Source organism: Phaenicophaeus curvirostris, chromosome 13, assembly GCF_032191515.1.
Source record: "Phaenicophaeus curvirostris isolate KB17595 chromosome 13, BPBGC_Pcur_1.0, whole genome shotgun sequence".
Taxonomy (NCBI): Eukaryota; Metazoa; Chordata; class Aves; order Cuculiformes; family Cuculidae; genus Phaenicophaeus; species Phaenicophaeus curvirostris.
The window spans coordinates 7789251-7814918 of record NC_091404.1 but is presented as its reverse complement, the minus strand read 5'-3'; the positions used below and the strand labels follow the sequence as shown (position 1 = coordinate 7814918).

The 25668-nt window shown below is 45.6% G+C and overlaps 2 protein-coding genes across 5 annotated transcripts; one reads left to right on the top strand and one right to left on the bottom strand.

Moving 5' to 3' along the window:
* Positions 1-478: 478 nt before the first annotated feature.
* Positions 479-11057, top strand: ATP1B4 (ATPase Na+/K+ transporting family member beta 4). Of its 3 annotated transcripts, none has more exons than XM_069867658.1 (9): positions 479-615; positions 812-876; positions 3573-3735; positions 6337-6465; positions 7295-7399; positions 7637-7833; positions 8385-8441; positions 9232-9327; positions 10250-11057. In XM_069867658.1, exons 2-9 carry the CDS (start codon positions 814-816, stop codon positions 10409-10411), a joined length of 972 nt encoding a protein of 323 aa, XP_069723759.1. In that variant the 5' UTR covers positions 479-615; positions 812-813; the 3' UTR covers positions 10412-11057. The 3 variants fall into 3 exon arrangements, with proteins under 3 accessions (XP_069723759.1, XP_069723758.1, XP_069723757.1); XM_069867657.1 differs by having other exon boundaries at positions 485-573; XM_069867656.1 differs by lacking the exon at positions 479-615 and having other exon boundaries at positions 625-876.
* A 3379-nt stretch (positions 11058-14436) lies between these two features.
* On the bottom strand, positions 14437-25668 carry LAMP2 (lysosomal associated membrane protein 2). Of its 2 annotated transcripts, none has more exons than XM_069867654.1 (9): positions 25525-25668; positions 24572-24690; positions 23843-24056; positions 23054-23215; positions 22072-22286; positions 21420-21539; positions 21066-21144; positions 20100-20267; positions 14437-14884 (listed from the first exon to the last, which is right to left on the bottom strand). In XM_069867654.1, exons 1-9 carry the CDS (start codon positions 25601-25603, stop codon positions 14742-14744), a joined length of 1299 nt encoding a protein of 432 aa, XP_069723755.1. In that variant the 5' UTR covers positions 25604-25668; the 3' UTR covers positions 14437-14741. The 2 variants fall into 2 exon arrangements, with proteins under 2 accessions (XP_069723755.1, XP_069723756.1); XM_069867655.1 differs by lacking the exon at positions 14437-14884 and adding an exon at positions 15423-18895 and having other exon boundaries at positions 25525-25667.

Sequence of the window (25668 nt, the reverse complement as noted above, 5' to 3'; positions counted from 1 at the left end):
AAGTCCAGCACGCTCCCCCCATACCCCTAATGCACCATCTTGTGTCCTTAGCTCACTGGGGAAAATCTGATACTCCCTGACCCTGGTCCACAGGACGTCATAGCAAGGTGTCCCTCTGGGTTTTGTCCTGGTGGCTGTGGCCAACTCTTGCAGCTAGGTTGCGCAAATTGACCCTGCGTGCTCCTAGCTGCTGTCTCAATTTGAAGGCACAAATATAGACCTGTCCCTCGCACTACCCCTTCGTTGCAAAAGAGATTTTGCACGCGCTGAGCACAGCCCCACCGTGACTGACAAGCACATATTGATGGACACATGTGGCCATCCACAGCCCTAGTGATTTGCTAATGTTTATTAACAGTTACATGGTTTCCCCAGGGCAGAGAGCCCAGCCGCCCCATGTAGGGTGCTGGCTGGCACTGATGGAGACTCGAGTGCGGGGCAGGATGCTGCGAGGGTGCTGCAAAGGGCACCAGATGCCGGAGGCTTGGGACAGGATCCTGTTGCGTTGAGCTCACCCCTCTCAGGAAAGCAAGTTATTTTTTGATCCGCCCCTGAACACTGAAGACCTGCAGGGTAGGGAAGGAAAGCAGTGTGGTTCTCCATAGGCAGGCAAAGGTCTCGGCACAGCCACACTCACTCGTCCTTTTTGGGGGGTGCCACAGGGCTGGGGAGCTGTGCTGGGGAGGGACCTGAGCCCATGAGTCCCTAAGAGCCAGGGTAACAGGGGACTCGCGATGGGGCTGATGCTGCTGGGCTCAGCCCCAGGCACCTGCATCGCTAACCCTCATGTTTCTCTGCATTTTGCATGCAGGGATGGATGGGAACACCAACGCCCAGGGCACAGAGAGCCAGCACCAGAGTCCACATGGAAAGCTGGTGAGTCTTTTGGGGGCTGCTGGCCACCCTCCGAGAAGCAAAGTGGGGGATGCTGCCAAGGTCCTGCTTCATGGCTGATAAACATAGCTACTTTGCTTTGGCAAATGCTGCTTCACCCCTTAGGCAAAGCATAAGCACTTTGCACTGAGAGGAGAAGGGGCTGCAGAGGGTCTGACTGGTTGTCTTGGGCAGCGAGGTGAGCTAGGAGAGAGGGGGACAACTGGGCATGGGCCACCCTCGGCACACCTGGCTTTCAGCAGGAGGAACCCACCACTGAGAGCTGACCTTGTCCAGGCTGAGGATGGGGGAAGCCCCTGACCTCCCTCAGGACACCCACAACCATCAGCACAGTGCGATCGGGCCAGGCATGAAGCACAGCTTTTCTTTGCCCCCCAAAATCACCCCAGCTGCCCCAACAAGCAGCATCCTGGGGCTCTCCAGTGCCCTGACAGGTCCCACTGTGTCTGTGCCTCCTCCCTGCCCTGGCATGCTCTTACCCCAGCTCCTGCTGCTCCTCCTGCTGCTTGTCCAGGTGCAAGGGACTGCTGTGAGACCAGCTCTGGTCCTGGGCTGCAAAGATAAAACACCTGCGAGGTGTTGCAATCCAAACCTATCCCAGCTCCTTCGCTCAGAGACCTCTGCCAGGGACCTGGCAGTGGGGTTATCCTGTCCTGTCCGGCTGCCCCACACAGACCTTCCTGCCCGTGGGGAAAGCTGCCCTCTCTGCCTCCTCCAAGTCTCCCTACGCTGCCACAGAGCCCCCTGGCCACACATGGCAGGATGGAACCCTTCGCCGAGTGCTGGCTATGCGGCATGGAGCCAGGAGAGCTGGAAACTTTCCCCTCTTTGTGAAAGGATTCTGCAGAGCTCTGGGTTTCCTCAAGCGAGAGCCCATGGGGGCTGTCCCTGTGCGTCTGCCCCCAGCTCTAGGAATCAGTAGTGGCTTCTGAGCAGAGGCTCTGCATACAGCCCATATGCTGTATTGCCTCCGAGCTGCAGCTGCTGTGAAATCCAAAAGGCTCTTCCCAAGGCAGCGCTAAGCGTCAGTGCAGAGTCCCTCCAAGCAGTCCCCGCTACTCTAGAGGTCTGAGAAAATGTTTCCAGAACAGCTGTCAGTAGCTCTTTTATTTAACAGGGAGGAGAGTGGGAGGAAGGAGAACTCCTCTTCCTCCTCTTCTTCCATCACCTGCTGTTCCATAGTTGTCCTGGCAGCCCGCAGCCCCTGCAACACCTCTCCCATTTCCACACTGGCGACTTGAGCTGGGACTGCTGCTTCCCTGCTTGAAAATCCTCTGGCTTCATCAGCCCCGCATGGTTCAGGGCTGTGGCCGTGCAGGAGCTGGCTCAGCGGGGGCACCAGCCCGGGATGTGGGATGAGAGCCAAGTGTTGCCTTCGCTGTACAGGCAGTCACGGGCATCTTGCCCACAGCAGTGCTCTGACGCAGACGTGCTCCTAGAAAAACCCCACCAGGGCTTTAACTGGGTTCATTCGGTGGGGTGGTGATGATTTACAGCCCCTTTGGATCTGGCCCAGGTTCTCTGAGGCACAAATTTGCACTTGGGAGCCAGTACTCGCCTCGCTATTTTGCAGTGTTTGTGTGTCGGAGCAGAGTTTAATCCTCCCCGATTTGAAGGTGTTTCCAAGCCTGACTTTCTGCCAAGCTGTCGGGCGCTTCCCGTCTCCCTCGGGGTGACCCGTGGAGTGTAAATATCTCCCTGGTCAGCCCTGGCTCCAACAGATGCCTGCAGCTGGCACCTTCCCATGGCTCTCAGCACTGACTTGGGGTGATCATGCTGGTCCAGCTGCTGTGGGGCTGCCCTTGCAGCAGGCACAGAGACCTCGGGGAGATGAGGATGAGCTGGGCTAGTGTGGCTCTGACCCAGCCAGGAGCAGCTGAGCCCTGCAGCAGCATTTTTATTAAAGCTGGAGGAGGCAATGAACCCATCGAGACCTCCTCCCTGGTGGTAACTGACCCAGCCTTGCCCTGAGCCCAGAGCGAGGTCTGCAGCCTCTCTCACCTTGCTGCCTGCTTTTGGAGACACAGAGCCTGCCCAGGTTCAAGGGGAGTTAGGGACGGCTGCTGTGTCTCTTCTAAGTGACCCTTGGCCAGGCACAAGAGAGGTCTGTGTTCCTGAGCTCCGGACGAACAGGTTTTCACCACAGAGGCAAAATGCAAACTTGCAGCCTGGGGACCTGCTTTTCCCTGGAACTTAGTGTAATTAAAAAAATAACAACACAGGGATTTCTCCAAAGAGTGAACACTTGCTCACATGCCAAGAGAAACAAACTGGATGACCTCTCAAATAATGCCGCCTGCTGTCATCTGTGATAGCACAGAAAACGTGCGCTTGAGCTCAGAGATGCTGCAGAAGCGTGGGAACAACTCTGGTCCTCCCAGACCACAGGTTTTCTTTGGTCATGTTCACACAGGTGGAAAGGATGAGTTTCTGTAAATGACAGGACAAAGAGACCCTACCTGGTGTGGTGACAGTGATGTACATGTAATGGAAAAAAGGATTCTGGGATCTAAGCAATCTTAAGTCAGAACAGCCAGAACTGCCTCTCTTTAACTCAAGAGTGATGATGGGAAAATGGAAATTTGAAACTTTTCCAGCTATTAAGTGGTTTTGCATTTATTTTTGGCCAATGAGATGTTCGGCTTGCATGTGGGGGTTGTGTTCTGTAACTCTTCCAGGAAAATAAGCATGAGGAGAGAATCCAGGTTCCTGACAGAAGGGCGGACGAGACCAAGGCGACAATGGGGAGCAAAACATGGGGAGACCTGGCTGGGGAGATGAAGATGTTCCTGTGGAACCCAGAGGAGAGAACGTGCCTGGGGAGAACGGCCAAGAGCTGGGGTAGGTCCTTGCTCTAGCCCTGCTTTCAGGGATCATTGTCTTTTCTGCTTCACTACAGATGCACTTGCCTGTGAATGTCCTTGGTAGCTTGGACTGATCTCCCCCGTCCCACGTTTTCAGGGTAGATGTTTCTGACCAATGCAATAAAGAACTAGTGAGGAGGACAAGTAGAAAACCTTGGGCAAGTTACCCTTGGTCTGGATGTTAATGTTTCACTGTTTAACATGAAAGCAATGATTTCAGGTCTCCTAGACTGTGTACAATAAAGGAATTAAGAGCCCAAGCTGACTGTAGGTCAGTCTGCCACTGCCACACGCCCCTGCTGGCACCAGTGACCCGGCTCCTGGCTGTGCAAGTCAGGAGCCCATGAGGAGTTGGCTTTGGGGTCATCAGTGTTGCGGGGGAAGAGGTTAGTGAGCTCCAGCTGCAAGGCAGGCGTTTTGGGGAGGGTGCACATTGTGGGGCTGAGCCACCCTCCTTGCCTGCATGCACCCTGGCTCTGGCATGAGGAGGGCTGGTCATCGCTGTCACCCTGCGGCGTCCCAGGGCAGACCCCACACGAGCTATCGGGGCTGGTGGGCTGGGATGTGGCCGTGAGGGTTTTGAGTGCCCTGTTTCATCCATATCCTTAAAAAACTATCACTGAGCCTTGAGGTGCCCTAGGTGGTTAAGAGCAGCCCATGTCTGTGGGGCGAGCATCTCTGCAGGCTCAGTCGGAGACCACGGTGCCACAGCACACGCGATGCCGCCCACCTTTGCAGCTCTCTTCTCCCGAAAGTACATAACCCCCGCAGCAGAGTGAAAATCCCCAACCTTAGCCCTGTGGCACATACGCATCTGCACTGGTGTGACACCGCGAATCATCGGGGGCTGCTGCTCCGTGTTTGCAGTCCTGGCAACGCGCTCAAACGCCACTGCCAGCCCATGTCCCTGCCAAGGGCTCTGGGTCTCCTGAAAAGCCTGCGCTGACTGCTGGGAGAGGCAAATGAGACTGCCTACAAGTACCAGAGCAGTCTGAAAGCCCATGAGCATGAGTCAGAGGCAGGTCTTGAAATCCACGTTTCTTCCTCCATGCGTTTTGCCAGCCATGGGGGCAGCCCAGTTCAGCCAGTCCTTTGCTGGATGAGGAGGCACAGACTGGAGTGTGGGAGCAGTATGAGGGTGACGGTCCTTAGGGATGTGGGCTAGGGTTTCTGGAGGCTCCATTAGGTGCTGAGAAAAGCCCTCTAAGAGGACTTGCTCAGGCTGCTGTGCATGTGGCCCTGGCTGGCTACTGCTGGAAGGTATTTATTTACAGCATCATGGAAGGTGCAGTGTCCTCCTGCAGCCCAGGAGCATCGTGGTGTGCTGTACAGCCCCGCTGCCCTATAACGCTCAGCTGCACGTGCGTGTGTGCTCACATGCCTGTCCAGGGTGGCAGGAGAGAGGCATTGGAGCTTCTGTGTAAATAATTTCTTTTTTTTTTTTTTTAATGAGAGCATTTTGAAATGAATGGAGCTGAAATTTCTTGCTCTCATCTCACAGGTGAGTAGGAGGGATTTTGGCCAGCCTGGGGCTGCTCCCCTGTGCCAGGGGACTGGTGGTGCCAAAATGTGGGGAGCCAGCTGGCCATAGGCTCAGCACTGAAGTCCCCAGCCCCTGGGAAAGGCCCCAGCCCTGGCTCTGCAGGTGACAATGCTTCTTGCTGCATTGCAGAAAATGTAAAACCAGGACTGGTGGCAGCACCGTGTCCCAGTGAGCATTGGCTCAGCACCCCAGTGGCAGCTCCAGCCCCACTAGGCTGGTGCTGAGGCTCCGTCCCAGCGTTGCAGTGGCCGGGACAGCTCAGCCTCCAGCAGGACACAGCCCTGCAGCATTTCCCAGCACTGTGGCCCCAGCAGAAGCACAGCAGGAGCGCACATCTGTGTTCCCAGGGCTCCCTGTGAGCTGCCGGCATGTTTCTCCTGGGAAATGTTTGGGTTAGGGCTTCACTTTGCTTTCTGAGCTGCTGGGTTTTATTCATAGGCCATGGCCTCTTGAGACATCCTCAGTCATCAGCCTCGCCCAGAGGAAAAACAAAACCACTCCCTGGACATCAGGGCTATGAAACAGCCAGTTTCGTAGCCCCGATGGTGTCGCTCAGTGGTGCTGCAGCCCCTGAGCGATGCCGCTCACTTCAGTCCAAGCACTGGGGTCCCTGCCATGAAGGTGACAGGAATCAGGGTAGAAGCATCATCCCGCAGCCTCCATTTGGAATTTGGACGTGCTGAAGCCATTGAGTAACCTTGCATGTTACTGTGCCAAGAGGGGGTGGGAAGGGCAAAAGCCAAGATGTGGTCTGTCTGTCAGAGAGAGACAAGCGAGGTGAACACACGGACCTGACCCGGTTCTGGGAAGGGCCACACAGCTCAGAGGGTACAGAGCCAAATGGCAGCTGCCCTGGTCCCGGTGCCGGGCACAGAGTGTGTCTGGCTGAGAGCCTTGCACCCCAAAATGCCGTGGTCTCTGTGTGGAGATGGACGCGGAGCTGCAGAGGATGCCATGCTGAGCGTCCCTGTGGGGCACAGCCCGCGGGATGTGCTCTGGTTGCGTTCACAGCTGTGCGCACTCTCTCCTTTGCAGGCTTGATCTTGCTGTTTTACTTCATTTTCTATACGTGCCTGGCAGGAATGTTTGCCTTTTGCATATATGTGATGCTGCTCACCCTGAGCCCCTACACACCCACGTACCAGGACCGTGTGACTCCCCCAGGTACGTACCTCGGCCAGTCCGGCCTCGGGCACCTCTGCCGGCACTGGCCCAGCAAATCGCTACCAAAATGATGTGGCAGAGACCTGGGGTAGAGGGGCTGCTGGAGCTGAACGCGCCTACGGTCAACCTGCCTGCCACAACCTGGGCTGTTAGTGCTCACCTTGGGGCTGCAGGTTCTCTGCAGAGGATCAGGCATCCTAAATAGCCCCCTATGAAGGATTAATTCTAATTATACTAATTTTTATTCTAATTGTGGTAATTATTAGGTTAATTATTCTCAATGTAAATGAGCAAGTTTGGGCATCTCATAGGTGTTGCCCCTTCGTTTCAGTTGCCGCCCCTCTATATCTTCTGTCTTCAAAATAAAATGCAAACCAAGAGTGGCTTTTATGCGTCATTATTTGGGGGAGTCCTGGCAAGATAATGTTCAAAAACTCCTTTCTCTATGTCAGAAGCAACATTTTCTCTGTGTTTTCATATCAGAGGAGAACACAAGGCCCCCTGGCCCTGCTCCCTGCCTGGGGCTGGCTGTGCAGCTGGGGGCCCCTCAGCCTCTGAGTGAAGGTCCAAGCACATCCCTTCTCTGCAATGCTCCTGAGATCCTCCATGTCTCCCACATTTCTTGGGATATTTTGATGTGTGTGGTGTTCTCTGGGTGTGAAATGGAGGTGAGGGATCAGTGGGTCGAGGAGAGAGTTTATTTGTGAACTGGTACTGCTCTACTCATGCCTGTGCCCAGCACCAAGCGCAGTCACGGTGCAAGCAGGCACCCCAAGGCTGTGGCTAGTCCACCCATGTCTGCTCTAACAGGGTCTGTTTCCTTCTCCAGGAGTAATGATCAGGCCCTATTTAAATGGATTCACCATTGCCTTCAACGTCTCTCAGCCCAGCACGTGGCAACCATACGTGGACAGCATGCACCACTTCCTAGCAGGTAAGCTCCTAGGCAACCAGGAGTCATCCATCCACACGTGAAAACAGGGCAGGGGTCTCCTCCTGGGCATCTCACGACCGTCATATAGAAAGGGAGACTCATAAACTGGTCACGGGGGGAGAGAGTCATGCCTTTCCAGGTGGGACTTTCTATCTCCCTCGACACATGGATGTACACTGAGAGTGTGGGTCTGTGTAGATCTTGAGAAATCTTAACAAGTCTCTTTGTCCCCACCAGCTTATGATGACAAAGTGCAAGAGGAGAAGAATATTGAGTGCGTCTCAGGCCAGTACTTCATCCAAGGGGGCAATGAAAGCGAGGAGAAGAAGGCCTGTCAGTTCAAGCGCTCGCTGCTGCAGAACTGCTCTGGCATCGAGGACCCAACGTTTGGCTACTCTAAAGGCCAGCCCTGCATCCTGCTGAAGATGAACCGGGTACAGAGAAGCTCCCCCACTTCTTAGGCCCACGGAAAAAGGGAAATAGAACCCCTAAACCTGCTGGCTATGTCTGCTAGAAAACATGAAAAGGAAACACTACAGAAGTTGCCTAACTTGATTTGCTGAGGCCTGAGTGCTTGGAGTGTCTTGCTCCCGGCTCCTGTGTGGGAGGAACTGAGCTTTGGGGCTACACTTCAGACCTCAGTCTTTTTATAATTGGAAGTTTCATAGAATTGAATTTATCTGAAATCTAATAGCACGGTGGCTTGGTGCACGTTGCTGGGAAAATAAATGTCTTGGAGGGGGTGTGAGCTGTGTGGGGAAGCGGCTCATTACTCCGGGGAGTGTGGGCTCTCTGGACGCTCTCCTCTGCCTCCGCTCCCAGGCACGGGCAAGCGGCACTGCACAGGGCGGCAGACCCTGCTTCTAGGGGCACATAACCCCTGTCCTGAGCAATGTGACTGAAGAGCTTAAGCCCTGGAGAAGGGATGCAGCACCTGCTCGGCACAGCATTTCATAACAAACACGGATGTCTTTTGTTTTTGCAGATCATAGGCTACCGCCCTGGTGCTGGGGTCCCCGTGAGGGTGGACTGCAAAGTGCAGGTACTGCTCTCATTCCTGCTTGGCAGCGTGGTGCGCAGAATGCCAAGTGTCTCCCTCTGATGGACCTCAGCAATATCTGTCCTCATTTTAACCTCACTCGTAGGACCCAGTGCTGCTGATGCCTCTGGGGGGACAGAGGGCCCCAGGCTCCTGGTGCTGGGATGGGAAGAGGCAGGAGGTGCTCACATCCCTCCCCAGCTGCTCTGGGTGACCGGAGAGCACACTGCGGCCAACGGCAACACGGTGAAGGAAGGACTCCCTCTGCCCGGGCAGTAGTTGGATCTTACCCTTAAAGAGCAATAATGGACATTAGGAAAAAATTCTTCACAGAAAGGGTCATTGGGCACTGGAACAGGCTGCCCAGGGAGGCGGTTGAGTCACCTTCCCTGGAGGGATTTAAGGCACGGGTGGACGAGGTGCTAAGGGACATGGTTTAGTGTTTGATAGGAATGGTTGGACTCGATGATCTGGTGGGTCTCTTCCAACCTGGTTATTCTATGATTCTATGATACAGCAGTGAACAAATGCAGGGAGCAACTGACAAGCAGCAAATTCTGTACCCTTGCTTGTGCCTCCCTAGCACCGTTACGCTTGAGCTCGCTGCAGCAGCAGCTGCTCTCACAACAAACAGGCTGTTGCAGGCAGGCAGAGCTGAGCCCTCATGCAGACTTGCAAGAGTTGTCCGTATTAAACCTTCACCTTACTCTGAAGGGAGCTGTGTTTTGTGTCCCACTTGCCATGTATGTACCTTCTTTTTTTTTGTTTTTGTTTTTTTTTTTTCTAATTGCAGAAAGGCAATGAAAGCGATCTCAGATCGGTGGACTTCTACCCTGGAAACGGGACATTCGATCTCATGTATTATCCCTACTATGGCAAGTTCACTCATGTAAGCAAGGACTCTGGCATCTTTGTTATGTCTCCTTGGGAAGCAGAGGGCACGAGCTGCTGCACTGAGTCCAGATGTGTTTTCTGGCTATTTTGGGCAGCTGCAGGCAGGAGGGAGGCTGTGGGCACTGGGATTACAGTGCTCTATTTCTGTCTCTGACAAACGGTGGGAAATCCTTGGGGACTCCGGTTCTCCTTTGCCAGCAGTGGGAACGGTTACATTTATCATCTGGAGACTGAGACTGGCTTCGCTAGCTCTCAGAGAAGGTCTCAACACCAGCTTTTTCCCAGGGTGTCGAGGGAGTTAGGGGTTAGGTGACAGAAAAGGAAAAGGATGGGGATTATGACAAAACCACTTGAGGCTGGGTGGCTCAGAACAAAGCAGCCCGACATCGGTGGCTGTTTCTGAACGTGCTGGCCAGCATTGCTTTGGGCTGTGTTGGGCTGTACAGTGCTAGGAGGAAACGTACCTTCACAACAAAAGCTGAAAAGGAAGGTGTGGCAGGCACTAGATTCCTATTGTCATACTGCTCCTGGCTGAATAACAGCCCCAGACACCAGGTCTGCATGTCCTCTGAGCACGCAGATCTGAGGAACAGCACACATTTCTTATTACAAGCCTTAGGTCAGTTTTTAGAACAGCAGAAGGTGTTTGAGAGTGCCATTATCTGGTGTTAATCATCCTGGATAATCAACCCAAGAGGCATCGTGCAGTGCAAAACACTCTGTCATCCTATCCCTCCGAGGCAGAGGCACAGGGAGGCTCAGCTCCAGCATCCTGAGGGACCATAACAGACATCAGGCAAATGCACTCAGACACCTGGGAACTGGGAACCAATCTCTAATGACTTTTACTGAACATGAAAGCATCGCCTGCTTTTCTGCTCCCTCAAAAATTACACTTAAATCTCTCTTCTTTTCAGGTCAACTATACATCCCCACTGGTGGCTATGCACTTTACAGACGTGAAGAAGAATTATTTGGTCTCTATTCAGTGCAGTCTGAATGGGAAAGGTATCATCAACAACCTGAACAGCGACCGCTTCCTGGGCCGAATCATCTTCACACTCAACATTGGAAATTAGCCACTGCAAACACTGAGCACTTAGGTTAAGTCAGTCAGAGGCCTTTTCCTTTTCAAAGCATAAAGCCAGCATTTTTTCTGCTAGGAAAAACAAGCACATGGAGATTTTTATTAATTTATTTTTGTTCATAGCTAGGAAGCAAATGAGATGTAATGGAGCGTAGAACCACATTTTTCATCATCCGATGTAAATCATTATTAGTGACAATTAAATGTTATCTCCTGTGCAGAGAACCTGCAAAAGCATTTCAGTTTTGATTAAAAATACCTCTGGTGTCTGAACACTATTTTTGTAAGGTCTTTTACAAGTGACCCCTGTGGAGTGCATTTTTCCTGGCTTTAACTTCTAATCTTTATGATAGTTTTATGTGCATTTTTCAGGCAAAAGATAACAGGAGGGTACTTTATTAGCACTTGTTAAAGTAACGATCAGCAAAAATTCTGGATTCTGCCTGCAATCACAGTTAAAAAGTGAAAATGGCAGATCTCAAAATGCCTCCTAGGATTTTCAGCACCAGGACCATCTCAACTGCAGATTGAGGTGTGGGAGCAAAGAACACGCCTAAAGTCATTCACCACTGAACTTTTCCGACTGCTCTTGTCTGCAGTGGGAAAATAAATACATTTTTTCCTCCTCCTCTTCCTCACTCCAGACTTCTTTTTGCATCCTCATCAAATCTATTAAGGAGGGATAAGTCAAGGGGGCATTCCTCCTGTTGTCACAGATCCAGATAGACGGCTCCTCCTTCCCCAGTTCAGGCCCAGCACTGCCAGTGAAACGTGTTAGACTCCCCCCAGACTCTTCCCTGTTCCAGAGAGGTCACAGCCACAATGCTGCAGAAAACTGCAAGAAAATACCTAGGGGTTAGTGCTGGTATTAGTAAAGTCACAGGTTTATCATCCTCACAAACCTGTGAAGCGCAGTGGTCCTTGTCAGTGGAGTGCTGTTAACCAGGGTAATCTCTGCTGCGTGGGCAGCCTGAGCCTCCCTGGCCTGAGCACGGAGCCGTGGTGTCCAACAGAGATGAACTACACTCTGCACGTTACAAGCTATGAGAATGCAGCAGGACAGGACACCTTAGGATAATGTACTAGTTGGAAAGCACACTTACTAAAATTACTGACTGAACAAGAGCGTTGTGGTATGCTTGTCCTACATCCTAGTCCAGGCACCTAATCTGCCATCATTTTCTCACCTATGTAAGTCTCTAAAGTAATTTTTTTGTATTAAAAATAAAGCAGCTACAGTTAAATTAACTCCAAGGTACCATTCTTAAAACACCGATGTTAAGAGGTGCAATTCGTGACTTTAGCTCCCTGTGGCCAGTTAGGAACTGAATTTCAAAGCAGCATGTAATACGATCCTTGAATTCTGAGCACTTAAGACTAACTTTCTAGTTCAGAAGCCCAGTATAATAAGACTCACTATTCCCTAAATATCTCAACCAGCCAGTGGGCAAAGACTATTTATGAAGAAATGTTAAAAACCTGAACCACAGGTAGTTTAGGAACCGATTTTGCTCAGATATAGTTATTTATATGACCCTGGTAGAGCTAGGGTGACACAATCCTTCTGCCTGCACAACATACCTGAAAGGACATGTTCTGATCAACAGAAACTGGCTTCTGCCAAAGAAGATGCTGCTGTGCTATCGGCTCTTCCTTTGATATCAGAAATATGTCAAATCCACAAATGTTTCCCTTCTTGCCAACTGCTTTAGCTCTTCAACCATTCATGTTTCTGTAGGATTCTGAAAGGAAACCAAACCCTCCATGCTTCAGCCTCTCCAGAACTTTATTTATAACTATTCCTTAACTGCCTGTTGGAAGGACTCATGAAGCAGCTGGTCCTTTAGCAGACATCAGACCCATGCTTTGATCCAACACTGAAAGATCAATTAATTGGGATGTAAATGTGTGAACAGCTTAAAGGCAAAAGTTTGTTTACCCACCAACATCCAGATCCAGGCACACTGACAACCCCATTGGAAAGGCCGACAAAAATTGCATACGTGTCTACTTACACTAAAACAAAGCTTTACAAACACCGCAGGTAGCTTTATTTTCCATACACATATTCTGCTTTCAGCATATTTGTACAGTCATTTCAAGATTCAGAGAATCATGTACACCAGTCTTCACACTACAACAACCTTAAAGTGCTGGCTCAGTTTCTGACTTCTACCGAAGCCCAAAATAGTATCTTATATGTATATATAAAATACATATATGTGTGTATATGCGCACCTAGGAAATCGCCACATTTTACTAAAATAACCGAGCAGAAGTGATGCAAAATACTTTGATCTGCATGGATGGAACCCATCTGCTGGCAGCAGAGAAGCAACACACTCTGAGAAGCACGTGTTACTCAGAAATTGCCAGTCTCAATATAACTCACCATTTATCGCTCTAGCAGGGAAATCAAGCATTGCGAGAGCAAAGGTACAATACAAAGGGCCAAAGCAACCAAATCCAGAGCACACAGTCCAACTCAGCAGCTTTAAATCACACTTCTAAAAAAAGAAAAGACCATTTGGTTCAAGAGCCCATTCGTGATACAAAATCAGTTTTGTCAGATTCAGGTAAAGTTTATCTTTGGTCACAGTGAGGACAAGAATATTTGAACATACAGGTATTTCTCAAACATCAAAACTAACTTCTTAGAGATCTCCCTTCCCTGAATGTATAGCTAATGCGAGTTACTAAAACAGCATTAACTGTCTCCTTTGTGCATGGGAATGACTGAAGGTGTTTCCCTACAACATAGATACTAGTTCAATGCACAAAGAGATTCAGTATAAAAGTAATTTAGTAAATGCCGTGTGGCATCACTAATTCTCTGCAGACCTGGCAGCTCTTGAGCTCTCCCACAGTCAGAAATCAGGGTTGATGAGCTGCAGAAGGCTTTTAGCAAGTTAGACCAAAGAGTCTGAAAGAGCAAGAGGCTTCTCTCATCCCATCTATATCTGCTGGGAATGAAGTAGAATACAACCACAAACGACTAGCTTCTACTTTGGTACTGATTACACATGGAGAATAGAATTGCAAAAGGTACGGCATTAATAACAAAGAAAGCACCTTCAAACAGGTCAGATGCTTTTATTCCCTTGGAAGCCACTTTCTTCAATATATACATATATGTTTCTGTTTTATGATCAGCATTCCTTATACTAGATATTTAGTGCTTTTACACTAGTCAACAGTTTTGCTTGAGAGCAATAATTAATTGGGAATTAAAAGCAGATCAATCCTATCAAAACAGACTTTTTAGATATTCACTTGCATTCATGGATCACAGCTTTTCAGTGATCCCGTTAACCCATGAAAGCTGTCCAAAGGAACGGCAGGAATCTCTGAACAATCTGTGTTCTTAGTCAGCCTTTGAGAGCTCTCAAAATACTCCAGAGCATCACATGGAACAGTGCTGAAACGCTGTGTAGTTTCTTTTATGTACCAGAATCAAAGCTAGGACAAAGTGCAGCCAGTGAAATTCCAGCCTCCCACCCTCACTTCACAATTGAGCTCAGAATAAAAGGGAAAATACAGTCAAGCACAATAGCACAGGATGTCTCCTTTAGCAGGCTGTTGGCTTTTCCAGTAGTGAAAAGTTCTGCAGGACCTAGTCTTATCTTAGTGAACAAAGATATTAAAGACATCATCCTAGTGCAAAGCTATTTAACATACACATTAGGAGTCAACTTCTCCATACTGATGTAAAAAAGCTAATTTACTAGAAGAATCAAATGTTCTTCTCTTATTACGCTAGTTTACTAGTGAGATCTGGAACTATTTTCACATTCAGAAGAAATAGGAAATTCAGACTGATTCAGAACAACAAGCGGCTAATGAAAAGAGACAACAGCCACATGCCAAGTGCCCAGCAGAAGCCTGGTAAAAGCCCGGTATTCATTTTTCCAATAGCATTCACACCTTTAATTATGGTTTTAGCTTTAGCATTATCAGACATAAGCTGTATACAACTCAAAACTTTCTTGTATAAAAAGATAAACAACAGAAATAAAGTTTTGTAGATGCCTTCTTTACTCAAAACAATCACATTTCTCACATGGAAACACATCAACCCTACTTGATTGGTCCTCAGAACACTTTGTCCAAAATCACAAAGTAGCTTCAAGTAATTCTGCAACTCATCTTCACACCCATGGCACGTTATTCTGTCCTGAAGTGTTTTGCTTTTGTTTGTTTGGGTTTTTTTTAAATAAAGAAACCATGAATTCATTTGTTTTTCTTCTTTGTGAAGGGGCACATCAGAGAATCTGGGAAACAAGAAGTGCAGGGAAGATGGCAATGGAGACAGAATTAAGATATTATACAGACTGATAGCCAGTACGACTTTTTCTTCTTCCAATGAGGTAAGATATAAAGACAAGAATAATAAGGAAGCCAAGTGCCATGCCCACTGCGATGGGAATAAGAAAGTTCAGGTCAGAATCAGCAAAGCATTCTTCAGCTGTGGGAAGAAGAAAAACAAAAAAGCAAGGGAGAATAAATTAGTAAAGGGAATCAAGCATTAGAAACTGAAGAAAGCAAGCAGCAAATAGATGCTTTTGAGAACTTACACTGTATTGGATACAACAATATATCAAAAATAAAGTCAGCATTGAGTAAAAAATTGATAGATTGATTTCTTTAAACATATCTACTACAGAAACCATTTGTATTGGTAATATACTTCTGATCTGGACGTTTAATCTCATCTTCCTCTTGTGAGCAGGCCACTCAGATAAGAAATGTGAGGACAGAACAGCAGTCAGAGCATGCATTAGCTGATCACACCTCAGAGTCAACAGGAATAAAAACCAGACAAGACTGGTATATTAGTGCCTTGCCCAAGAGATTCCCAAACCTTCAAGCCACCAGCATTTCTCAAGGTTGTAGACATGAACAGAAATAGCAGGCAGCAAACCAAGTAACAAAAGTACTTAAAACTACAAGAAACAGCCATAGATATGCTGAAAGCACCGAATGGAAGACACTGAGAGACTCTCTCTTTAGGTGGGTAACTTTATTTTCAAACCAAATACAAGAACAGGGTTATCAGTTTCAGCTGAGAACTGTGCAGACCTTACTGAAATCATGACAGGAGGAAAAGAAAGAAGAAACAGATGTAACGCTACAGTGGTTTGATGAACTCCTTGCTGATATAAACACTCATGAAAGGATTAGCAAACACCACTGGGAACTGACTTTGAACTCAGGTGATACACCTTAGACACGGAGGGAGAGCTTGGCATTCTTCTCCTACTTAGCTGTGCCAGATGTTCAGTAAGATACGTTAGTGTCCGTGTCCTGCTTCAACACTGTCAGGGCGCTTAACTTACATGCTTTTAATAGAACAGAGCTCCTTATAAAACTTTTTTGCTTGAGCTCATATTTGAGTGTAGTGTCACACACATATTCAATGCTTTATCAAAATCTAGCTATTGTTTTAAGTGAATATGTAAATCATATGAGCCTCTAACTTAATTAGCCTGAGTTATGGGAAATTTACTGTGTTGATTTAGCTGACTTCGGTCCAGTACACACTTGCCACTACCCCTCCCTTTGCCTTTGGCAAAGAGGAAAAAACCAGTGCTTGAAGGTTCAACACCTGAAAAGACTAAACTCTGACACACTGAAGGCACCTAATGCCCAGCAGAGCAACACTTGGAGGGGAAAAAAAAAAAAGAGGAAAGGAATTATGTACCTTATATGATTAGCCATGGCAAAATATACTGACTACTGAAAAAGTATTTAAGCATCTTCAAGAACCGCATTTGATGTTTAATCATCTTTGTTCTCTGAAGATCAACGTATACAGTTTTACTACACACTAGATAATGCACCATTAATACTAAATGTGAGCTAATTTGCTAAGGGCAAAAGGTTCCCAGAAGGCAACAACAAGAATTCCCTTCCTCCTGGATTCTAATCAAGCACACTTCAGTGTAGCACAAAACAAAGCACCCAGACACAGAAAATGGAGGACTCTTAGGACCACCTTCACCAGCTATGGAACAGAAGCTCAGATATAGACTGACTGAAGTTGACCTTACTCATTCAGTTTATTTTCTTTAAAAAAAAGACAGTTCAAAATGTGCATTTTCAAACCATTTTAAAAAATCTGAACATAAGAAATAGAACAATCTTTATTATTAGAGCACACATACAAGAGGTTGACAGTTCCCTATGGAGTAATAGATACAGAAAAACTAGTGGTTTTATGACAATAGGCAGTCAGGTGAAACTTAAAGATTTATTTTTTTTAACCAGTTATTTGCACATCAGTCCAGGAGTAGTTCAATGTCTGAGCCAATATACTTGCACATGAAGAGCAAGTTACAGGTTTTTCCACAAATACTTCCAGTACTGTTGAATTTTAGGAGCAGTTTGCACTAACCTTCTATACTGTCACTTGGGACCTGTGTACAGTTCAAAAAATGGCATGGTCAGATGAATATGGTTTGGTAACTACTCCTTAACAGAAATGCATCTATAACTGGTGCCACTGAACATCAGTCACAAAACTGCTAAAAATAGATATGAACATTTGTATTTGAGGATACATTAATATGAAAGTAATTAGATCCACCTTTTTTATTAGAACGGAAATTCTTGAAGCCTGTTTAAGGATTAAACGTAGTAGTTCCCCACTTAAAATTATTTTTAATAACCGATGCAAAATTCAAACTGTAGAGTACAAGCTGTAGTAAGCGTTATCCACCCGTACTTGCTTCCTTGGCTAGTGTCAAGAGTAATATTTTTTTTGTATGAACAGTTTACTGAAAGAAGTGTGGCTTATGATTTGTATACAAACATGCCACAGATGCCTCTACAACCCTAGAAATGCCAATAAAACAATAAACCAACTTTGATGCAGGCTAAACTTGTTCTAAAGGTGGAGTCAATGTTATGTTCATTACATTATTAGCTTAGGCAGCTCATGTTATGATGTATGCAAAAAAGCCACACTTATCTCAAAGCCTAAAAGACTTTTTTCTTCTTTTTTTCCCATGCAGTAGATAGTACGTATTACAGCACAAGGAGGCCAGAGAAAAGTCGTGCAGCAAAGGTCAGTCTCTGCAGAGCTGCAGTTTAAGAACAGTCCAGTTGCACTGCATTTTTTAGGCTAGTTATCCTCTCCATAAAGCAAGGAAAAACAGGTGTTGTGGGTCCACCTCAGACTTGTTTGACTTTTGCACTCTTAATGTTAATAAATGCTACACAGCAACCAATCAAAATACACAAAGTACATTAAACATTCAGAATGCCAATGGCAGGCAGTTATAATGTGAATTTTGATTGGCAGAGAACCATTCAAGATGAAGATTTTATTAAAGACAGCTCAAGCTGCAACAACAGATACTGGCTCATTAAATGAAAGCAACTTTAAAACAACAGCCATTCAAAGCAATAAGACAGACCAGTTCTGTGCAGAGCATGATATAAAGTTAAGTGCACTTTAAAGTTCTGGAATATTTAGAAAGGTTATTTCCTTTAAACTGATGCCAGCAAAAAAGCTTGCATTAATTGAGCAGCGCTCTGCCTCAGCTGAGTATTTCAGATGATTGCCAAGGTATAATACGTGATGAAGAATTCGGTACCTTACAGTAATTTTTTTTTTTTCCTTTGAAAATACCTGGGAACAGCACTGAAGTCTCCCTGTAAATCCACCATTTGGCAAGTACAGGTTTACCTATTTTATTTGTACAGCCAGGGTATAGGAATGATTCCTGAAACAACACCAAGGCAGAAGTAGTTGAATTCTGTCAAAGCCAAGTAAGTTACTGCTGCCACTTCAAAAGATGCCTTCATCATCAGCCTAACGTTCAATTCCATGAAAAATGAAGTTATTACTGGGCATTGTACAATCTTTGTTAAACACTATACGAGTCAACATAGTGACTAATGCTGCCAGCTTAACCCACAATTATAACAACAACTAAGGAACACAGAGGAGAGAAGCAAGTACAAATTCTATGCAATTCTGGGAGTTGCCCGATGCACATCAGCTTAGAATGTGTTCTTGTTTGAGGCTACGATTTGTAAAAAGCAGAAATAAATCCTAAACACTTTAGGGTTTTTGCAAGATAAAATCCTTAGTCTATCAATTCATCCAGTATTTGACATCTTCAAAACAGCTATGAAACCCACGTCGTCTTCTCAGAGCAGGAAAACTAAAAACGTAGCTCTGCTTCATCCGAAATAAACATCCTTTCTTTGTTTCTCACCTCAAATAGTCGTGGCTAGTAATTACTGCTAAGTTTGGGGTCTTTTTTGGACTTCAGAACTTGCACTTGCTTTGCTTTAGAGTGAAATCAGAACAGGAATCACATTTAGATTCACAAAGTTTGATATCCAGCATAGCTTTTTCTTCTGCCAATTATGTAAGCAACCACTATAATGGCAATCAAGCCAGCAAGTGCGGCACCAACTACAACTGGGATTAGAATGTTGTCATCATCCAGCGAACACTCCTGGGCTGTAGATGAGAAAAAGTTTGCAACAAGGAATAAATAAAGACAAAATACTTGCCAAGTGTGGAATAAAAAAAAAAATTTTCCTTAATATGAAGACGTTCAAAATCAAGTATTATTATATCTTTAAAGTAAGAGAGGAGGAAGAACTGCAGAAGTCTCATAGGGTACATCTAACATATATTCTGCATTATAATCACTTGGAATGCTTGATAAACTATAGTGAGTTAACATAAGTGTCTTTGGCATACAAATTTTCATGCGTACAAGATCTGTACTAGACAAGAGAGTAGCCATTCTGCTTTTAAGACAGAACCAGGCTTATCCGTTTCATATTCAAGGCAAAACTGGTGCTTTTACTCATTCAGAATAAAGTGACCTAGATTTGGTATCAAGAACCAAGGCATGTTACAGAAAGATGAAGTAACTATAATTAGAAGAAGGAAGCTAAGCAATTTGAACTATAGTGAAATGGGACTAACTCTTTAGAATGTATTATGGTAAATCCCATTTACCCTGCATGCATTTGGGCAGTTAACTTACCTCTGCCTAAAAACAAAAAAAAAAGTAGTTAAAAAAACTGCACCCAATCTATTTGTTTACAGATTAGTCTAGTCTGGTAAGACTGTGCTCCAAGTATTATCCCTCAGTACAAAGATGAGGTTACACCAACATTAAAGAAGAGGTCATTTGAGCCATTCTGGTTTTCCCCAGACAAGACCAGGATAATGCAGCAAATATTTGAGAATCTTTCTTCTGTTCTGGGTATTCAAAACTTCTAAAAGCAGCACTGTCAGTTCATTTTCCCCCGCTGCCCCAACACTTCTACTCCTGAGGCTGACAGGTAAAAAGAAACCAAACACCTAATGGTATTAGTAAAAAGCTGTATGTCAACATGCGGTCAGATAACTTCTAATGTATTCTGCAAGGCAAAGCTTAAGCCCCTCTTCAGTGTCTCTATCTCCTTTGAGTTTTATGAAGGAGAATCAACATACCTAGTAGACATTTTTAAACTGAGAACAAAACTTTGCTTGAACTGGAATGTCAGACTCAGAACTTCTGTTCACTCCACATGTAAAAAAGACCAAAAAACCCCAAAACAATGGAACATGAGCTTAAAAAAATTAAGTCCTTGTGGCCAACACAAGTACTAGTGCATTTTACCAAGTAAGAATTTTGCAAGCATGCCAAGAATAAGAACCCTCTTACCTGCAGAGAACTTATTATCCTTCACAAGGAATGGCTGAATCCATAGATTAAAAGTATGTATTTGAAGAACTTCATTAACCTCAAGAGTTTGCTCTTTTCGGCACATATAAGAAGTGCCAAGGAAAGCATCCCACTTGCTGAAATTGTTATTATCCGCAGTTGAAATAACTAAACAAAGGAAAAAAGGAAATGAAATTTGTGTGCCCACTTTAAACGAAAAAGAGGTGCTAATACAATCCTAAGACTATGGAGCTGAATCTAGAGAAGCCAGCCTTTCAATACTGCCTACTCTGAAAAACAAGGTAGCCTGAAGCGTGACTGATCTGTTTGACTAAAAGAAGTCAGGCATTGATGTTATTACAGTACTTAGCAGTAACCTATCCTCCATACAGGGATGACATTAGGCTATCCTTGTACCTCCACTCATACCAACATAGCCCAGCTGTGAGCACTTTAGCTTTAGTGCCTTTTTAAATGCAGTAGCCTTAACAAGCAACTTTAAAAATAAAAATAAACTTTTTATTTGGAAAAACACATGCTTGAGTTTTTGAAGGACTGGTCTCTTTTCCCACTATGAGTTAAAGAGAAGCGCTTGGAAGATAAAGCAGCATCTTTGATTGAAGAAGACAACAAAACCTTCAGAGTTTGTACAACTGTATTTCACACCTCAAAAATGTGTTACTGAAAACAGTGATAAGGAAGCCCTCTTAATTTACATACACTTATCACAAAGTAAGAGAGTCCGTTAGCAGAAGTTTCAGAGAAAGAGAATGATCCCACACTGCTGTTTAAAGTACTCATAGCCCTTTTTGCTTACTAAGTTGGTACAAAGAAAAGTAAAGATATAGTAGGAAGTAATGGTAAGCATGAACAGCATTAAAAAAAAAAAACAAGTCAGAAGTATTTGGTAAATACAGACATTTAATAAAACCTTATGCCTCCTGTAAGGCAGAAACTATTTCTTACCAGAACCATTCAGACTGTTGAGCAGTGTAACATTCACCTCTTTCAGATGATATTTTTGTGCACCTGCACTCGCATTTCTCTGTTTAAGAAGCAAGAACCAACTGTCAGTGCGCAATTCTGCATTTTTGACTTTAAGAACACAGGCTTTACAAAGGCCGACAGCTTTAACCCAGTCTTATATTTTCTACAACTTTAACCCAGCCCTCCATTTGTCTTGAGGCAGTCAGCTAGCCCGTTCTACTTCCTACATGGTAACAGCCTACTGCCAGCAATCGACAAAGATTTTACTACCAGTGATCATCATACAATGCTGTTAAAGTGGAAACTTAGCTTAAAATAAAATAAGTTACTTACAACCACAAATGTGAAAGCAATCAATGTGCTATTTCTGTCATTCAATTTCAGAGTAGCTGTTGTGTTACCACACGCACCATCTGCATGAGTAGTCTTTGGGTTGATGTTGATCAGACGGGGCTGAAATACAGACACGCTAGGTCAAAGACATTCAGCTGCCATGAGGAACACACCCTTTCAGTCAATAGCAATCTTGGGCTAGAAAGCCTCATCATGAAGATAACAGCAGAAAGACTGAGCCTGGCTACCACTGAAGCAAGGCTACTCCAGTTCTCAAGTTTACATGCTGCTAACACCAAAGCTGTTCTGTGAAGTCTCATTTTGTTGACCTAATACAACAGGTTAGCTCTGGCTCCCTCTGTGGGGAGAGACAGTATCTGCAGAGAACAACAGTAGCCTTCGAAGCTAAGAAAGTTCTAGGCTTCTAATCACGTCAGAGGTACTCCCAGTAATGAGTTACGCTGAATCCACGTACGGTTTTGAAGTTAGGTATTATGCCACAAAACTACTCTGATGTCAGCAAGGTGCTATGTACAATACTTAGAAGCAGTTCTGGACAGCCAGCAGCATACAAAGCAGACACCCTGCACTCATGTTTCATACCAAATAACTGCAGCAACCTCTCTACTCTTCCAAAATAGAAGATAAGCACCTTGTCTTGGGAAATATTCAGCTGCAGCCCCACAGTAGCCAGAAGACAAGTCTCATTTCCATTTTTAAGAAAATAGTTCCCTGTGTCTGGGTTCTCCACAGGTGTGGGAGCAGTGGTTGGAGCGGGTGATAAAGTGGTAGATGCAGTCGTTACATTTGCAGCAGTAGGCAGAACAGTAGGTGCAGAAGTAGGCGTATCAGCACGACATCTAGACTCTGAAAAGAGATTTTAACCACCATTTCAGTGCTGAAATTGTACTAAATTCCTATGACTCCAAGATCGGCTCAATACAGATACCAATTTCCCTGTTGAAATCTAAGCTGATTAGGAGTTTGCCGACCACCAAGCCACAAGCCTCAAACTCAGCACTACGGCACAGTATTCCCGAGTATTTACAGCTCAGAAATTCTGTACTGCCCACAGCCTTAAAGCCATGCAGCACACACTTATCTCTGACATGTGGAAATGAAACAAAGATAGCGACGTGCTTGTAAGAGTGTGATACGCATTTGCTGTAGACAAAGTAAGCAATCCTATTAAGCTGTGCGTAGCAGGACCACGTGCTCGTCTCTTCTCAGTAGCTGAACTATGAGATGAGACAACAGACTCTGGGCTATTTAAATGAAGAAGCAGAGGCTGTCACTGAAAACATACAGCAGTCAACTAAAAACCTTAAAGCTCAAATGATCTAGTCAGCAACAGCAGTTCTGAAGTACTTATTTTGAATACCCTGATTACTGGAATACACGCATTGGACTACAACCTCGGCATGGGACAGTCTACATTACTATACGCTACTAAATCTGTTCTACTAATCTATTTTTCCAGGAATAAGGAAAGAAAAAATAAAGGATATTTACACAAACAGTATTATTCAACAGAGCACGCCTTAGAACTGGTGAATTTTTTATTATGGGACTTCCTTCGCTCACAGAACTAAGCTACAAAACAAAAAAGCTCATTCAGAAATTGAAATGCTCACCTTTTTTACTGATTGTGCCATTCTGAACAAAAGGCTGCATAGTAAGATTCCAGAAAATCTGTGTTACATTTTCCGCTTCAAGAAACTCATTACTATGACACACGAAAACATCATTCAGTTGAACTGGACCCATAATATCCTTTACAACAACAGTAATTGGTCCTACAAATAAGCAAATAAGTATTTTAATGTCTTATGAACTACAAGAACATTTATAGTCAGTGATGTGCTTTATATAATTCCATAGGACAAAGAGCAAGAGATAATTATTTAACAATGCTAACCTCTCTGGAATATTTTACTTGCGTGACCTGACCTGAAGTGCTAAGTGATGCAGAAGTAACCAAGCTTCCAGAACTAGACAAGCCACTAGAAGGGCAAACCTTTTTATTTAATTTTTTCTTTAAGGTAAAAGAATGCTATTATTAGTAGGTATAGGTGGTACACAAAGGTGTAACAGTGTAGCTCTTTGCTATTTGGAAGGTCAAGCAGTAAACACTAAGATGAATCTTCCACATGCCTGTAGTCCACTAGCAGGACCTCACTGATGAAGGCCGTTAACTTAAAATGTTCCACGTACAAGAACTGGACATTCTGTAAAGCCAACTGGTCTGTATTCTTATCCAGTAGGCAGGTGTGCCAAACAAGTTAGTCAGTACATGGCACAGAAGTCATTGGATACATCACTAGTCCTTCCAACTTTGAAAAAGCCAAGCAAGGTCAGGTACACAAGATCCAACACTTGTGTCTGAGACTGTTTTGTAAGCAGGATTCTGCACGGAACATTACCTTTTCTTTTAGCATCCGGAAATACAGCAGCATCATTGGTGTTATAGGTAAACGTGATAAAGTCTCCCTGGTAAGTTTCATTGGTTTTTGTGAAGTTAACACTCCAAGAATGGCCTTCTCCAAACTGTACTGCTAGAAGTGCGGCCTGTGTGTCATTGCCACAGACGCTTCCATTGTGAGTCACATCGGATAACAAATCCAAGGTTGTGTTTCTCTAGAAGAAAAGAATAATTTTAAAAGTTTTCAGAGATCACAGTTCTTCCCCCATAACATCGTAAATCTGCTGGAGTTAGATGGAAACTCGCACAAGATTAGCAAAATAATCTCAGGTTTTTCTACAAAATTATGGAAAAGACTCCCTAACATCTGGTTTGGAAAGGAGCCACATCAGATTCAAGTACAAATGTACACATCTAAACCTGGCTGTAAATCTTGACTGTGCTTAGCTGCAATTTACATTTATTATTTGGGCTAAGAACATTACTACACTGATACACAAAACCCACTAAACTTGACTAGTATGCCAGTTAAGTAAGTGCAATAGGGCACCTTCAGTTATTTTTATTATTGAGAACTTATGCTTTGTTTTGAAATGAATATTTAGAAATACTCTCAACAGCTGACTTAGTCAAATAAAACAAAAGGCCAAGCACCCCAGGTTAAAGAGTGCGCTTAGACTTTTATTCAGGCCAAAACAGAGTTCTCTACAAGCTACCTCCAAATACTTACATAATCACTACTGTTTGTTTCATATTTTATCAAGAATTTCATCATCCATTTTGCATAGAGGCACGTAGCATTAGAGGCATCCTTTACTTCTACTTCCACTGCGCAGGATGGGAAAAAACCTATAAAATACGATTATCAGCTATTAAGACATTGCTTTTACTATCTTTTCTAGAACCACTGCAGAAGATAGTGCGTTGCAAAGTCATGCATTATTTCAGGATTGGATTCAATTTGCCATACACATCACAAGAGTACTTACATTTCTAAAAAGAACCAGAACTAGGGAGCACACCATAAAGTTATCAAAGCTACCTAAAAACCACGAGAATTTATAGTCTATTTACCTGACGCAGACTAATAATCTAAACTATTATTAGTCACGACTGAGTAGATTCTGCTGGCAGACAGCAGACTAATGTGCATGAACGCAGCATCTAAACAGTGTAAGGCTTGTAGAAGACAGCATTCCCATCAGCTTAGCAGTTTAATCAGTGGCACTGAATCACAAAACAGCCTGGGTTGGAAGAGACCTTAAAGCCCACCCAGTTCCAAGCCCCTGCCATGGGCAGGGACACCTCGCAGTGCATCAGGCTGCCCAAGGCCCCATCCAACCGGCCTTGGCCACCTCCAGGGATGGGGCATGACTCAAGCTGGGCTCTAAGACATGAGGCAGGAGTGCCCTCGTTATGTTTCCACACTACCTGGTTCAAAAAGCAGGGGATTTAGATTCCCCGCGTGTTTTTATCGAACTCTTTAGAGCTGTGGGGGCTCCAGGCCAGCGGATCTCAGCAGCGGGGCTCCCCCAACCCGGAGCCCAGGCGGGTGCCCGGTTCCCCGCTCCCGGGCCCGGGGGGGGGGTTAGGCCGCACGCCCCCCCGCCACCCCTCAGGGCCCGCTCCCCGGGGCGGCGCCAGGCCCAGGCCCGTGCGGGCCCCGCGCCCCCCGTCACTCACCGGCGGTGCCGAGCAGCAGCAGGACGAGGAGAGAGGAGGAGGAGAAGGAGGAGAACCAGGAGGAGGAGCGTGGGTCCATACTTGCGGCTGCCTGAGGGGCGAGAGGGGCGAGCGGCGCGGCGGGCGGGCGCGAGGCGAACCTCG